The following is a 15,000-nucleotide window of genomic DNA, read 5'->3' on the forward strand; positions in this document are numbered from 1 at the left end:
TCGTCTCTCTGCTGCAGGACGTCCTGCTCCCCGTCTCTCCTGCTCCCCGTCTCTCCTGCTTCCCGTCTCTCCTGCTTCCCGTCTCTCCTGCTCCCCGTCTCTCCTGCTCCCCGTCTCTCCTGCTTCCCGTCTCTCCTGCTCCCCGTCTCTCCTGCTTCCCGTCTCTCCTGCTTCCCGTCTCTCCTGCTTCCCGTCTCTCCTGCTTCCCGTCTCTCCTGCTTCCCGTCTCTCCTGCTTCCCGTCTCTCCGTCTCCTCAGCTGCTGTTCTGCTGCAGAAAACATTCAGTAACAGAGTTAACTGATGTCTATATTCAGCCAAACACTTAACTAATAGATTTTGAAAATGCAGGTGGACTTCTTTCTAAAGGGGCGTCCTGAGGCTCAGCGGTCTGAGGTTCGTACCATGTGACCGCAGCGTTCTGGGTTCAGATCCGGCCCAGGACCTTCTTCACATGTCATCCCCCTCTCTCTTTCCTAACCCTAACAATGGGCAAAAGGCCCCAAAAAAAATCTTCAAAAATAAATAAATAAATGAATAAATAAATACAAAGAAGAATAAAGGATAATTATTGCTGACAGCAATAATAAAACACATCTTCAGTCTTCAGGAAGCTCATCTGTTGGCTGAAGCTCCCAATCACTGATTGATTGATTTGAGGATTAATGTCTTATTTTCCCCAGCTGATGAACTGAGTTATTCTGGATCACAGAGACGGAGATGTGAAACCAGTCTGATCTGAACCTGCACTGACTCCTGTTGTGTTCAGGCTGATGTTCAGTACTGAGGCTGGTGTTCAGACTGAGGCTGGTGTTCAGTACTGAGGCTGGTGTTCAGTGAGGCTGGTGTTCAGTGAGGCTGGTGTTCAGACTGAGGCTGGTGTTCAGTGAGGCTGGTGTTCAGACTGAGGCTGGTGTTCAGTGAGGCTGGTGTTCAGTGAGGCTGGTGTTCAGTGAGGCTGGTGTTCAGTGAGGCTGGTGTTCAGACTGAGGCTGGTGTTCAGTGAGGCTGGTGTTCAGTGAGGCTGGTGTTCAGTGAGGCTGGTGTTCAGACTGAGGCTGGTGTTCAGTGAGGCTGGTGTTCAGGCTGGACTCTGTGCAGCAGTTCAGTTCAGTTGGAAACAGACTTTGTGTTGAGTCGATGTGGATCAGCCGCTGTTCGCAGCAGGATGTTGATATAGCGTACTGCGTATGATGAAGACGCGGCTCAGTGTCCTGCGGTGTGTTTCCAGAACAACTTAGAAGAGCTTTACCCCCACACACACACACACACACACACACACACACACACACACTCATTTACAATTCAAATGATTTAAATACCCAATTAGCACTAAATGCAATTATCGTCATTACGATGGAGCGCCGTGTGTTTTTTGGCTGTGATCTGTTCTCATTTGGTGGATTTGTCTTATCCGAGGGTTTGGAGTACCAGCTGGGAGAGGAGGAGAGAGGACAGGAGGAGGAGAGGAGAGAAGAGGAGAGGAGAGGAGAGAAGAGAAGAGAAGAGAAGAGAAGAGAAGAGAAGAGAAGAGGAGAGGAGAGGAGAGGAGAGAAGAGAAGAGAAGAGAAGAGAAGAGAAGAGAAGAGAAGAGAAGAGGAGAGGAGAGGAGAGGAGAGGAGAGGAGAGAAGAGGAGAGGAGAGGAGAGGAGAGGAGAGAAGAGAAGAGAAGAGAAGAGAAGAGGAGAGGAGAGGAGAGGAGAGGAGAGGAGAGAAGAGAAGAGGAGAGGAGGAGGAGAGGAGAGGAGAGGAGAGGAGGAGAGGAGGAGGAGAGGAAGAGAGGAGAGGAGAGGAGAGGAGGAGAGGAGGAGGAGAGGAAGAGAGGAGAGGAGAGAAGAGGAGAGGAGAGGAGGAGAGGAGAGGAGAGGAAGAGAGGAGAGGAGGAGAGGAGGAGAGGAGAGAGGAGATGAGAGGAAGAGAGGAGAGGAGAGGAGGAGAGGAGGAGGAGAGGAAGAGAGGAGAGGAGAGGAGGAGAGGAGGAGAGGAGGAGGAGAGGAAGAGAGGAGATGAGAGGAAGAGAGGAGAGGAGAGGAGGAGAGGAGGAGGAGAGGAAGAGAGGAGAGGAGAGGAGAGAAGAGGAGAGGAGGAGAGGAGAGGAGAGGAAGAGAGGAGAGAAGAGGAGAGGAGAGGAGGAGAGGAGGAGGAGAGGAAGAGAGGAGAGGAGAGAAGAGGAGAGGAGAGGAAGAGAGGAGAGGAGAGGAGAGGAGAGGAGAGAAGAGAAGAGAAGAGAAGAGAAGAGGAGAGGAAGAGAGGAGAGGAGAGGAGAGAGGAGAGGAGAGGAGAGAGAGAAGAGAAGAGAAGAGAAGAGGAGAGGAGAGGAAGAGAGGAGAGGAGAGGAGAGGAGGAGGAGAGGAGAGGAGAGGGATGTTGTCTCAGTCAGAGACTCTGTCCTGCAGCAGAACAGTCGCAGGTTTGATTCCTGCAGTTTGAACCCACAGTCGTCCCGGCTGTTTCTCAGCTGTTTCCACTGGGAGCTTCCCAGTCCAGCCGGCCTTCTGCTGCCGGTCACTGGATGCAGCGATGACTGAGAAATAATTCGGATTGAAGCCCAGAGCCAACCAGAGTTCCCAGCATGCAGCGGTGCAGCAGATGACCCAGAGATCAGTGCTTTTAGAAAGCTTTCATGTTCAGACGCTGTTTACACAATCCAGCTCACTGAAACCTGCTCAGATGGCTGCGCTGAGCTGGAGACCAGAGTACATCCTGAAGCTGTTACTGTCTCTCTCTCAGTGTTATTTTGGTTCAGTCAGAGCCGGCAGAGTTTCAGTTTCAGTCTTGAGATGTTTAGCGTCACGCGGCTGCGGTGAAGCCGAGGTTGAAGCTGTGAGTGCAGCTGTTGTTTGTCCTGATAACGTTAGCGGTTGTCGGCGGCCGCTCGCCGCAGTGACATTTGTCCGAGCGGTAACGAGCGGAGCTAACGGAGCGGTGGCGCTCGGCGGGACGGAGCGGTGGCGCTCGGCGGGACGGAGCGGTGGCGCTCGGCGGGACGGAGCCGCTCACAACAGCCGGGTCTTAATTTCCTCTAATCTGCCGCTCTCACCTCGGCTCCGGCTCTAATCGCCGCACGAGGAGGAAGCCGGCGTTTAAATGAAGCAGCTTACTGGGTGATTAGGAAAAGGTAAATTATTCATTACAGGATGTGTAATCATACAGCGGCCTTTGGTGGAGGGAATTGGGAGCGAGGCCACGCCCCCTCCCACCCGCTCCGGCTCAACCAGGAGGAACCGGAGATGAAAGGAGCGGAGAGAGGAGAGGGAGAGCGGATCCACAGATAATTAACTTCAGGCCTGAAAGCGGCTCAGCAGAGTTACTGTGTGACTTCACACACTGAGGTTCTGCTGCTGTACTGGTGATCCAGCTCCGGATCCAGCTCCCAGTCCCAGGACTGAGGCAGAACCTTCACACTGCAGGCTTCGTGCTCAGTTCAGATTTTTTTGTCTGACTGTTCACATTAATTTTTGAAAGAGAATCATATCCAATATCAGTTTGAATGAACCTTCATCCTGAAATGCAAATGACCAACAAAAGACGTCAAATCTGGACAGAAATTACAGTCCGATAAGACGTGTTATGGCTGCATCTTTGACCGGAGTTCTTTATCCCCGTCGGTCCTGCAGCTGCTGTGGCTCCGCTCGGACCTTTCTCCTGTAATTGTTTCAAACTTGTCGATTACGATCTGATCTGTCCCCTCTGCCTCCGTCTGGATGGACGGATCTCCCCAAATACTCGTTAGATTTGCGACCTCGCTGTCTCTCTGCTGGAGTCGTCCTCCATGTTTTGACGACTGATCTGTCCCATGGAGAGAGACGTTAAAACCACATGAATCTGACCTGTGGTCTGAGACTGCGGTCACATGGTCACAGAGCAGATATGCATCAGATTTCAGATCACATACACCGCAAAACATCTCCATCTTAACAAGTCATTCAGTCTGAGTCCTAAAATCTTCATTTTCTTAAAACAAATGAAGAAATCTACCAGTGGGGTTTGATCATTTCACTTGTTTCCAACGCAAATCAACTTGTTTCAAGAATTTAGTAGAATCAAGAGTCATTTTCTTGATAGCAGTGCAGTGATCTGCCTTTTTCTGACTGGTTTCAACAGACTGACACTCATTTCTAGAACATTCCTGAAAAAGTGAATTGGTTGGAAACAAGTGGAGTTATCTCACGCAGAATTGTTCTCTGAATATGAAACTAAATGACTCGGTAAGATGGAGGTTTTTTGCAGTGTGAATGTCCAAATCAGAATTGAAAAGATCAGATTCTGTGTGTTTTTCTGTTCACACTGCACTAAAAACATCAGATCTGCCAGACAGGAGGGAGAAATTAGGATTGGGGCATTTTCAGCTGCTGACGCCTCTCATCCTGCATGACTCAGTATATTTTCTTGGTTGGGACAGTAATGGAGGATTGTGATGACACACCGCAGCAGGAAAACACAACGAAACCCAACAGTCAGTCAGTCATATTCCTGACAGACGTCCAGCGCTCCGTCTCTCCGGTGACGCGGCGTTCTGTTGTGCGACTCGTCAAACTGTTCAATGTCATTTCCCACCTTCCTTCCTTTGTGAAAGGAAGAAGAAAAACTGATTTCCTCTAGCTGTGATCACACTGGAGGGAAATGAAACAGATTCTGCTGCAGGAGGAGAGCAGCAGCTGGACCGGGTTTCCTTCACATCTCCCAAAGTGACGCAGATTCTTTATTCGCCTGAATCCATCAGAAGACGTTTCTGCTCTCATGTTCCAGACTCACAGAGAAGCTCCAGCTTCCTCAGTCATGGATGAACTGGGAAGAGACAGTAACCATGTTTGATGAATATGGAAATTAATCTCTTTCCATCATGCTTCCAGATTTATTATAAGTGAGGCCTTTAGTCTGTCTGTGTTGTGTTATTGATCTGTGTTGTGTTATTGATCTGTGTTGTGTTATTGATCTGTGTTGTGTTATTGATCTGTGTTGTGTTATTGATGAGGATGGAACCAAACGGCTTTTAACTCCAGATCTGCACATGAAGGACCGGGTTTTCTAGAATCCTTATATGATTATATTAATTACTAAAGAAAATGGCTGCTCCACTGGGTCGCACTGTATTTGTATTGGTCAATTTTCATATTCAACTTACTTTCAAGTGACTGTAACTAAAAAGTCTAGACAGTTTCATGTGACACGACGTGTGAAGAGTAATCTGTAGATTCAGTGTCTGGGTTAATATTAGGTTCAGGGTCACAGTCTGTACAGACACAGCAAATAGACAAGTGACTCTTTGTTGAACATTTTGTCAGTTGATAGTTGAGAATCAACATTGGATGGTGCAGATAAAGTGTTTCGACCACAGGACCACAGGACCACAGGACCACAGGACCACAGGGCCACAGGACCACAGGACCACAGGACCACAGGGCCACAGGGCCACAGGACCACAGGGCCACAGGGCCACAGGGCCACAGGACCACAGGGACACAGGGCCACAGGACCACAGGGACACAGGGACACAGGACCACAGGGACACAGGACCACAGGGCCACAGGACCACAGGGCCACAGGGCCACAGGGCCACAGGACCACAGGGCCACAGGACCACAGGACCACAGGGACACAGGGACACAGGGACACAGGACCACAGGGTCACAGGGACACAGGGACACAGGACCACAGGGCCATGGTGCGTTTTCTACATTTAGCTGAAGCTCTTCCAGTCGAGCGTCTGGCTCAAAGGCACTTCAGCAGACTCACGACATGTGAGCACTTGGTTTGGGTCTCTGAGCATCAGGACGGACAGCTGGGAGTCTGTAAAGAGCTTAGGAAACCTTCTGTCTGAGCAGAGGGTCCAGAGGGTCACCAGCCAACAACCAGCAGTCAGCTGACCTTGAGCAAGGCACTGAACCCCCAACTGTCCATCACAGTTTCTCAGTAGCTGACAGTAGAGGACTGTGGTTTTGGTCCAGTTGTGTCGTTTTTACACAAACAACACAAGTTTATCCAAATTTTTATTTTTTATTTATTACTAAATCTGTTGCGGCTAAAACTTCTGTATAAAGATGACCGGCTGGTACTCAGGAGTCGGAGTTCTCCTGACCCTCCTCTGCTGGTAAGCAAGACGGAGCAAAACCAGGTTTTATTCAGCATAAAGTAAAGCCGGTAAATGCAGGTGCGATTGTCATGGTAACCATGGTAACCATAGTAACATCTCACACCACAACAAGCCTCCATCACCTGTGTGTAAGGTGGCGTGGCAGTTGGGTGATCAGGGAAACTACTGGAGCTGAGGGACAACCACAAAAAATCAAAGCTAGCTTAATGCAGGAAAAAATACAATAATAACAGAAACATCCTGAAACATCCCTTGTTTTGAAACGATATGACACAATAACCATCCACATAAAGTTTATTGCTGGTAAAAGGTGAAAGTCACATGTGAGAACCCACATGTGAATTCAAAACACGTGCTTTTTGGACACATGTTGGTTTTGGTTGGTTTTCATACATGTTAAGTTTTCTCATGTGACACAAATACTGAGAAATCTAATGGCAGATGAGTTAAACGTGATAAAAATTGTTCTTCTGTGAAAACCAGCATGTGTCCAGAAAGCACATGTGCTTTGAATTCACATGTGGCTTTTTTGTGAGGGAAAGAACATTGGAAACTGATCATGATTCATTCTCTCCCGGCTGTTTTACCAGTCAGCTGTGGAGAGACGGCTTTGGTCAGCAGTCCAGGACTGGATGGACTGGTTGGATAGTTGGACTGGATGGACTGGTTGGATTGTTGGATGGTTGGACTGGATGGACTGGTTGGAAGGGTTGACTGGATGGATTGTTGGATGGTTGGACTGGATGGACTAGTTGGACTGGATGGACTGGATGGATTGTTGGATGGTTGGACTGGATGGACTGGTTGGATTGTTGGGCTGGATGGATTGTTGGATGGTTGGACTGGATGGACTGGTTGGATTGTTGGATGGTTGGACTGGATGGACTAGTTGGACTGGATGGACTGGTTGGACTGGATGGACTGGTTGGACTGGATGGACTGGTTGGATTGTTGGGCTGGATGGACTGGTTGGACTGGTTGGACTGGTTGGATGATTGGACTGGTTGGATGGTTGGACAGGTTGGATGGTTGGACAGGATGGACTGGTTGGATGGTTGGGCTGGATGGACTGGTTGGATGGTTGGATGGTTGGACTGGTTGGACTGATTGGATGATTGGACTGGTTGGATGGTTGGACCGGTTGGATGGTTGGACTGGTTGGACTGGATGGACTGGGCAGCTCTCCTGAGCCAGTATTTCCTGGAAAAGTAAAGATTAAAAGGATCAGGCAGACCAGAGGTAGACCAGGCAGACCAGGCAGACCAGAGGCAGACCAGAGGCAGACCAGAGGTAGACCAGGCAGACCAGGCAGACCAGAGGCAGACCAGAGGCAGACCAGACAGACCAGACAGACCAGACAGACCAGACAGACCAGAGACAGACCAGACAGACCAGAGGCAGACCAGACAGACCAGACAGACCAGACAGACCAGGCAGACCAGAGGCAGACCAGACAGACCAGGCAGACCAGACAGACCAGAGGCAGACCAGACAGACCAGACAGACCAGACAGACCAGAGGCAGACCAGACAGACCAGACAGACCAGAGGCAGACCAGACAGACCAGGCAGACCAGAGACAGACCAGACAGACCAGACAGACCAGACAGACCAGGCAGACCAGGCAGACCAGACAGACCAGACAGACCAGAGGCAGACCAGACAGACCAGACAGACCAGAGGCAGACCAGACAGACCAGACAGACCAGACAGACCAGAGGCAGACCAGACAGACCAGAGGCAGACCAGACAGACCAGACAGACCAGAGGCAGACCAGACAGACCAGACAGACCAGACAGACCAGACAGACCAGAGGCAGACCAGACAGACCAGAGGCAGACCAGACAGACCAGACAGACCAGACAGACCAGAGGCAGACCAGACAGACCAGAGGCAGACCAGACAGACCAGACAGACCAGAGGCAGACCAGACAGACCAGACAGACCAGAGGCAGACCAGACAGACCAGACAGACCAGAGGCAGACAGCTCAGACTCAGAATCCTCCTGCTCCTCTGGTGGATCCACCTTGTCTTGTCAGAGACGGGGATCTGCTTCCATTTATCAGCGGAGGTTAAGTGGACTCGCCATCTGTGACTTTCCATCATGAAACAATAATAAAAGCTCGGAAAGCTTCGTGCTCCAAGATCAGCCAAAGTCAGCGATGTTGTTTTAACTTAATGGGCCGCTGAGCGGGAGAATAATTACTGAAAGCCCAGGAGGTTCTGCATGAGGAACGCAGATAAATGTGAGGCTTTTTCTACTTTTACTTCCCCAAGCAGCAAGCTGCGGCCTGGCCTAAATACCTAATGTTGGTAATGGGGTAATAATTCATAACCAAATAGTTTTAGTCTCTCTGAGTTTATTTTCCGCGCGAACACGTAGCAGAGAGATGGAAGTGTTGTAATGAGAGAATATCAGTTCACTTCATCAGACATCGTTAGACTGTTTTCATGGATTATTAGCAGAAAATGAAACGGAGGAAGAGGGGCGGGTAAACACTGATGACATCACCATATATAACACTACTGATATGTTTCTGCTGGGACTAAACGTCCAGTCAGAGCTCGTTAAGCTCTGCAGATGGTTTCTCGTGGTTTTATTATATTCTGAGTCTCAGTAGAGCTCGTGTTCAGTTCTTCTGCTTGTTCCTCTGCTGGTTTGTAATCTCCTCAGACTCTGATCTCCCTGCCGCCTCTCCGGCTCTGCAGCAGCTTCATGTTTCCAGAGGAAAGAAACTCAGTCCAGTTCCTCCAGTTCTGCACATCAGTCCAGTTCTGAGGTTCTGACTCTTTACTGAGTATTTCCATTCTGAGAGACTTTCTACTTCTCCTCCATTACATTTCAGAAGGAAATCTTGTTCTTTTTCCTCCTCTACATTTATCTGCCGGCTGGAGTTACTAGTTACTTTGCAGAATAAGGTTTTACACGCAAAACAAACGATAAGCTCATAAAATATGTTGCATTGTTAGTTTAAACTCCCCAACAGTATATGGAGCAGTTAGACCGACAACATTAAAATACTTCTTACAGGTTAATGAGTGCTTTTACTTTTCATACTGCAGTACGCTTTACTGCTAATACTTCTAGACTTTTACTGAAGTCAACTTTTGAATGCAGAACTTTTACTTTTAATTAAGTATTTTTCCATCATGGTGTTGATACTTTTACTGAAGTAAAGGATTTGAGGACTTTTTCTCCCTGAACAGACTGCAGCTGGAGGAGCGATGCTGCAGGTTAACCAGGTGAGAGCAGAGTGTTTCCTCTCTGTCCTGACTTTACATTTTCTTCTTCTACTGGTTCTGTTGCCGCAGCTCTTCTTCTTCCGTAGAGCTGGTAGAGAGAAGCTGGTCCAGAGCCTGAGGGCCTGAAGCCGCTGCTACAGAGAGTCTATTGAGTCGACTCATTCATTTGCAACCTTAAAGGCAACGACAGATAAGTAGAGAATAATATTGGTGCGTGAGTGGATTCCTCCACAGTAAATCTTGGTGGAAAGTTTTAACGCTCCGCATAGAATTTGTCACTTTCAATTAGGCCTTCTAATTGCAGATGTTCACTCGACCAATCGTGGCCCAGCGATACGGCAGTAAAGAGAATGACTAATTATATGTGGAGTTAGGAACTGGCTGGATGATTCTCCCAGTCTGCGCTGGATATCATAATTCAGCTGCAGAGTAAATAATGCGCTGCCTGCTTGTCGTGTAATATTAATGAGCCCATGTTTTTCTCTGAGGAAAATCATCGGTGGGTTCATCATGCTGCAGCCGAGCCACGCCCACACACACACACACACACCCACACACACACACACACACAGTCTTTATTAACTTCACTGTGTTCATCTCACTGTGATGGATGGAGGTGTGTGATGGATTTCACCGCATTCCTACCAGCGGAGGAAAAGTCCTCAAATCCTTTACTTCAGTAAAAGTATCAACACCATGATGGAAAAATACTTCATTTAAAGTAAAAGTTCTGCATTCAATAGTTTACTTCAGTATAAGTATAGAAGTATTAGCAGTAAAATGTAGTGAAGTATGAAAAGTAAAAGTCTTAAGTCTTTAATGTTGTAGATCTAACTTTGATAATTTACAATCTTTGAAAAGTTTTGGAATTGGAAGTGTGGAAAAACTGTTGTTCCGTCCCAATAGACATTTCATATAATAACTTATATATCAGCTGTATGGAAACAATGAATAGAAATACAAATTATATTTAGCTATAAAGTGATATAATCTAGTTGACAGTCATAGTGATATTTGTTGTAGTGCAGAGTAGTGCTGCAACTAACGATTAGTTTCATTATTGATTAATCTATCAATAATTTTTTCGATTACTCAATCAATCATTCAGTCTCTTAAATGTCAAAATCACAACTGTCCGTCTCAGTTCAGAGTCCAAAGTGATTCTTCAGGTTTCTTCCTCAGTCTGAGCAGCAGACAGAAGACAGAAGGATTCATTTAATAAAGAGATGAAACAGAAAAGCAGCAAATCTGTGAAGCTGCAACCAGAAAATGTTTGGTATTTTTACTGATAAATTTAAACAATTATCGATCTTCTGTTGATTGACTAATTGATTAATCGACTAATCGTTTCAGCACTATGTAGAGTAATGTTCAGCTGTACAGAGAGAAGGTCTAGTTGTCATACTGTGCAGCTGATCAGCAGACTTCAGATTGAATACCGAACAAAATCAGTTAAAGTCTGGAGAGAAACCCTCTGGATCCTGAGCCGCAGACTTCAGTCTGGCTGCAGAGTCTCTGGGGATTGTGGATTTAATTTGTCCGGCTGCTGGAAACCTGTCTCTGTTCAGCAGATCCCTCTGGATCCTCATGCTGTGTGAGCCTCGGTCCTGCAGAATCACTCTGAGGGCTTTTTGCCGTCGGGTGTGTATTGGCATTTTATGTTGTTTTTTTTCGCCAGTGTTTAAAAAATTAATGAGACGTTCCTGTTTTTATTTTTATTACATGTCGACACGTCATGTGGTCGTCTCAGAGGGACGAGCTGCAGGAAGGAAACTGGATTCTTTTAGAAAATCCTCTCTAGTGCAGCTGGTGTGCTAAGTACCCAGAATGCACTGCGCTGTACGGCGGCACCATACTCTCTATTGGATCCTGGTTATCTTGCCTCGTACAGCAGAGTGCAGCACATCAGTGACATCAGCCGTCCTCCTGTCCTGTTCGGGACTGGATCTACTTTGTCCTGGTGTTGCGGTCCGTCCCCCCCACCCCCCACCCCCCTCTCCCCCCTCGGCTCGATGCGAGCTGCTTAACAACCGAGCCGATAGTTGCTGAGCTGTGTCTGTGTCTGTCTGTGTCTGTAATGGCGGCGTGTCTCCAGGGTCACACGGCGAGGGGGACGGCTCCGTTCCTGCTGACCTGCTCACTCTCTGCCTCTAATGGCTCATATTTTAGCTGCGGCGGCGGTGACAAATGGCAGCGCTCTAAAAGCCTGTCCGAGGTGCCGAGACTCGGCTGATCTACGACCGCGGCGGCTGATAAATGCCTCCCATCAGTTCGCGTGTGACGGCGATTCATCACTTCACTCAGGTTTGTGTTAGGAATCCATATTGGATTTTTAATGAAAGAGAATATAATGCAATTCAAAGTCAATGGGTTTGCCAATGCCCCCACACTTTAGTGTGCACGTAAACACACACACACACACACACACACACACACACACACACACACACAAACAAACTATCTCACACTCTCCTCTCCAGTCGTCCTGGTCCAGATTGCACTGCAGCCTGAGCAGCGTCAGTCTGCCTGGAGGGACAGACATGAGACAGACGTTTGTCTACAGAACGTCTCACACAGGGAGATTTATGACACTTCATGAATTAATATTTTGCATTTCATGGACAACTGGGTGCTATTGATTTTTGGCTTTTTTTTTGGTTTTAGCAGAAATATTTTAAAAGATCTGTTTTGATGAAAAAGTGTATTCCAGTGTTACAATTTAACAAGAAAAGGTTGTAGTTATAAGACACCACACAGGTTTAATGAAAAATGTATTTGTTCATAAAATTGTTTACATTATAGTCAGTTTTATTGTACACTAGACTAACAAGTTTCTTCCCCCATTATAAACTCTATGAGTGTTTTCCCGGCTCGGCCCTTTAATGTCACACACACATCAAGCTGGACTCAGTCTGTCTGCTTGTCCACCAGCAGCCATGTGGATCACAGTCAACACATCTGTCTGTCAGTTTGTTATAATGACACAAGTTTGAAATACAAAACAGTCTTTGCTTTTAGCCGGTTATGTAAATATGCATGAACCTCTGTGATGAGGTCCAGTAAGACTTTCCTGCCCAGTGTCTTGAACAGATGGGACACATTACATCGTCCAGCGTCTCTTCACCTGTCTTAATCCACAGAGTGTTTCCACAGCCACTCTCCTTACATGGAGCGGTCCGGTAAGTCTATTACTGTCGCCCTCACCTTGACCCCAGACACTCCGAATTCCATAAGAGAAGAAGAAGAGGAAGAAGAGGAGGAGGAGGGAGTGCCGGGAAGCAGCAGTGTTTCAGCTTGGTCAGCTATCAACTTCCTGTAGAATACCTGGCTGTAGCGAGACGTATAGACGACAGAACAAGCCACAGCGACTACGATAAAAAACACGCCACAGGCCGCCATGACCAGCCGGTCCCGGCTGTCCGCTCCCTCCGCAGGAGGCGGCGGCTGCATGGTGTTCAGGCTCACGCACCGCCTGCTGCGCTCAGGCGGCGCAGCGCTGACCTCGACACACACCTGGTAGCGGGTGGAGGGCTTCAGCTGTCGGAGCCGGTACTCCTTCACATCGGCAGGAAGCCTGGCTGTGAACGCCGTGGAGGGACGGCTTCCTTCTGCCGACCATTTTATCTGTGACACCGAGCCGCCTGCGCTATCCCAGGACACCGCAGCAGAGTGAGACCGGATGGATGTGATATATACATGTAGGGATTGGTTTGAAGACTGGGGGAAGTATCCGTCCACCGCCACCGCCACGGACTTGAGGTCCGCCCCCACGAGGTTGTGGGCGACGCAGGTGTACGAGCCGGCTTCGCTCTCAGTGGCGTCGTAGATGTCAAATGTTCCTTCAGGATGCATGTAGAACTTATCGGACACGCTGCTGGGGAGGATCCTGTTGCCCGCCGGCGTCACCCAGTAGATCTCCGGCTCCGGCTCTCCAAACGCCCGGCAGTGCAGCGTCACCGAACTTCCTTTCCCGACCGCCACGCGCCGCGGCAGGCTCCCGGGCGAGATCAGGGGGAGGCAGATCTCCGTCATCTCCCGGAAGTGAACCTGCCGGACGCGCCGGCCTTGGTACTCCGGAGGATCCGCGCAGAACAGGGAGTCGGGCTCCATGAAGCGGACGGCGGTCCGGTTCATGTTGACCCAGCGGATGACGCAGTCGCAGCGGATGGGGTTGCTGTGCAGGCTGACCTCACGCAAGTTGGGCAGGGAATCCACGGTGCTGCGGTGGAGCGCGCTCAGAGCGTTGCTGTTCAGCATCAGGGTCTCCAGCCTGGGCAGCCGGTGGAGCGCCCGCGGGTGGATGTACGACAGCTTGGGGTTGTTGGTGGCCTCGATCTTCGTCAGCTCGGGCAGGTTGTTGAGGGCGAAGCTGTCGATGGAAACCAGCTCCGGCATGCTGTTGATGCCGAGCTCCTTCAGGTGCATCATGTCCAGGAAGTCGCCTCTCTGGATCCTCTCGATGGGATTCTTATTCAGATCCAGGAACTTCAGGTTCTGGACTCTCTTCAGCGCGGCTCGGGGGACTCGACTAAACAGGTTGTCAAAAAACGAGATGCTCTCCAAGTTCTCAAGACCAACCAGAGCGTTGTCGGGGATTTCTGTCAGATTCATCCTGGCGAGCACGAGGCTGCGCAGGTTGGCCAGGGGGTTAAAGTTCATGTCTGACAGCTCCAGGATCGGGTTCTCTCCCAGCATCAGGATCTCCAGGCGGGGCAGCGGCTCGAACCACCGGCCGCTGATGCTCGTCAGTCGATTGGAATTGAGGTGGAGCCTCAGCAGCCTGCCGAGGCCCTGGAAGGCCCCGGGGCCAATGGTGGAGATCAGGTTGTGGTTGATGTAGAACTCCTGCAGGTTGGGCAGCGAGGAGAGGCAGCTGTCCGGGAGCTGCTGGACCCAGTTCTCCTCCATGTGGAGCGCCAGCAGCCGGGGCAGCGGCCCCAGACAGACATCGCTCACGGAGGAAATGTTATTCTGAGACAGGTCGATCTCAGTGATGTTGGCCAGGTAATCCAAAGCTTTCTCCACGTTGATGATATTGTTCGTCTGCAGCAGAAGCACCTGTGTTTGGGCGGGGAGCGTCTCCGGCAGCGCGGCGAGACCCAGGTCGTTACAGTCCACAGTTGCGGCCTCGGCGTAGATAGAGCTGGGCGAGAACCAGGGTCGTATCTCACAGCGACACGGCGCGGGGCAGCGGGCGGCTCCTGGGGCCACGAGGCAGGCGGACAGCGCCAGCTCCGCCAGCAAACAAGCCACGACCGCTGTCTCCTTCATCTCGGCCCCTTATTCCCTTCAGCCGGTAATTGGCCCGTACGGAGTCAGCTGTTAGCGCTGTTAACTTCACAAATAAAAGCTCATTTGTTACTGCAGCGAGACAGAGTGGATTTGTGCTGACGCCCGGTCCCCGGAGCCTCGGCCCCGCCTGTTGTCTTCCAGCTCTTGGCAAGAGAAGCAACCTTTCAGTTCGGGCTGAGCCAGGTTGTCCTGCAGCTGAATATGTCAAGGTCAGTGTGTCCTTCAGGGAGCGGCAGGAAGCTGCGAATCACTCCGCCTTCCATCATTATTATCCTCCGCCGCCGTCACCGGTGTCAATTTCCATCTGGGGAGAAAGGAGAGAAAAAAGCATAATGTAATATGGTGTTATTGAGAGATGAATGCATATTGACA

General features: G+C 49.6%; 2 protein-coding genes across 2 annotated transcripts in view; one reads left to right on the plus strand and one right to left on the minus strand.

The window, feature by feature from the left end:
• immp2l (inner mitochondrial membrane peptidase subunit 2) overlaps positions 1–15,000 on the plus strand; it is a 123,538-nt gene that overhangs the window by 74,018 nt on the left and 34,520 nt on the right. The window lies entirely within an intron of this gene.
• On the minus strand, positions 12,499–14,607 carry lrrn3a (leucine rich repeat neuronal 3a). Its single transcript, XM_071899098.2, has one exon. The coding sequence runs from the start codon at positions 14,605–14,607 to the stop codon at positions 12,499–12,501; it is 2,109 nt and encodes a 702-aa protein (XP_071755199.2).

The sequence above is a fragment of the Centroberyx gerrardi genome, chromosome 4, assembly GCF_048128805.1.
Source record: "Centroberyx gerrardi isolate f3 chromosome 4, fCenGer3.hap1.cur.20231027, whole genome shotgun sequence".
Lineage (NCBI taxonomy): Eukaryota > Metazoa > Chordata > Actinopteri > Beryciformes > Berycidae > Centroberyx > Centroberyx gerrardi.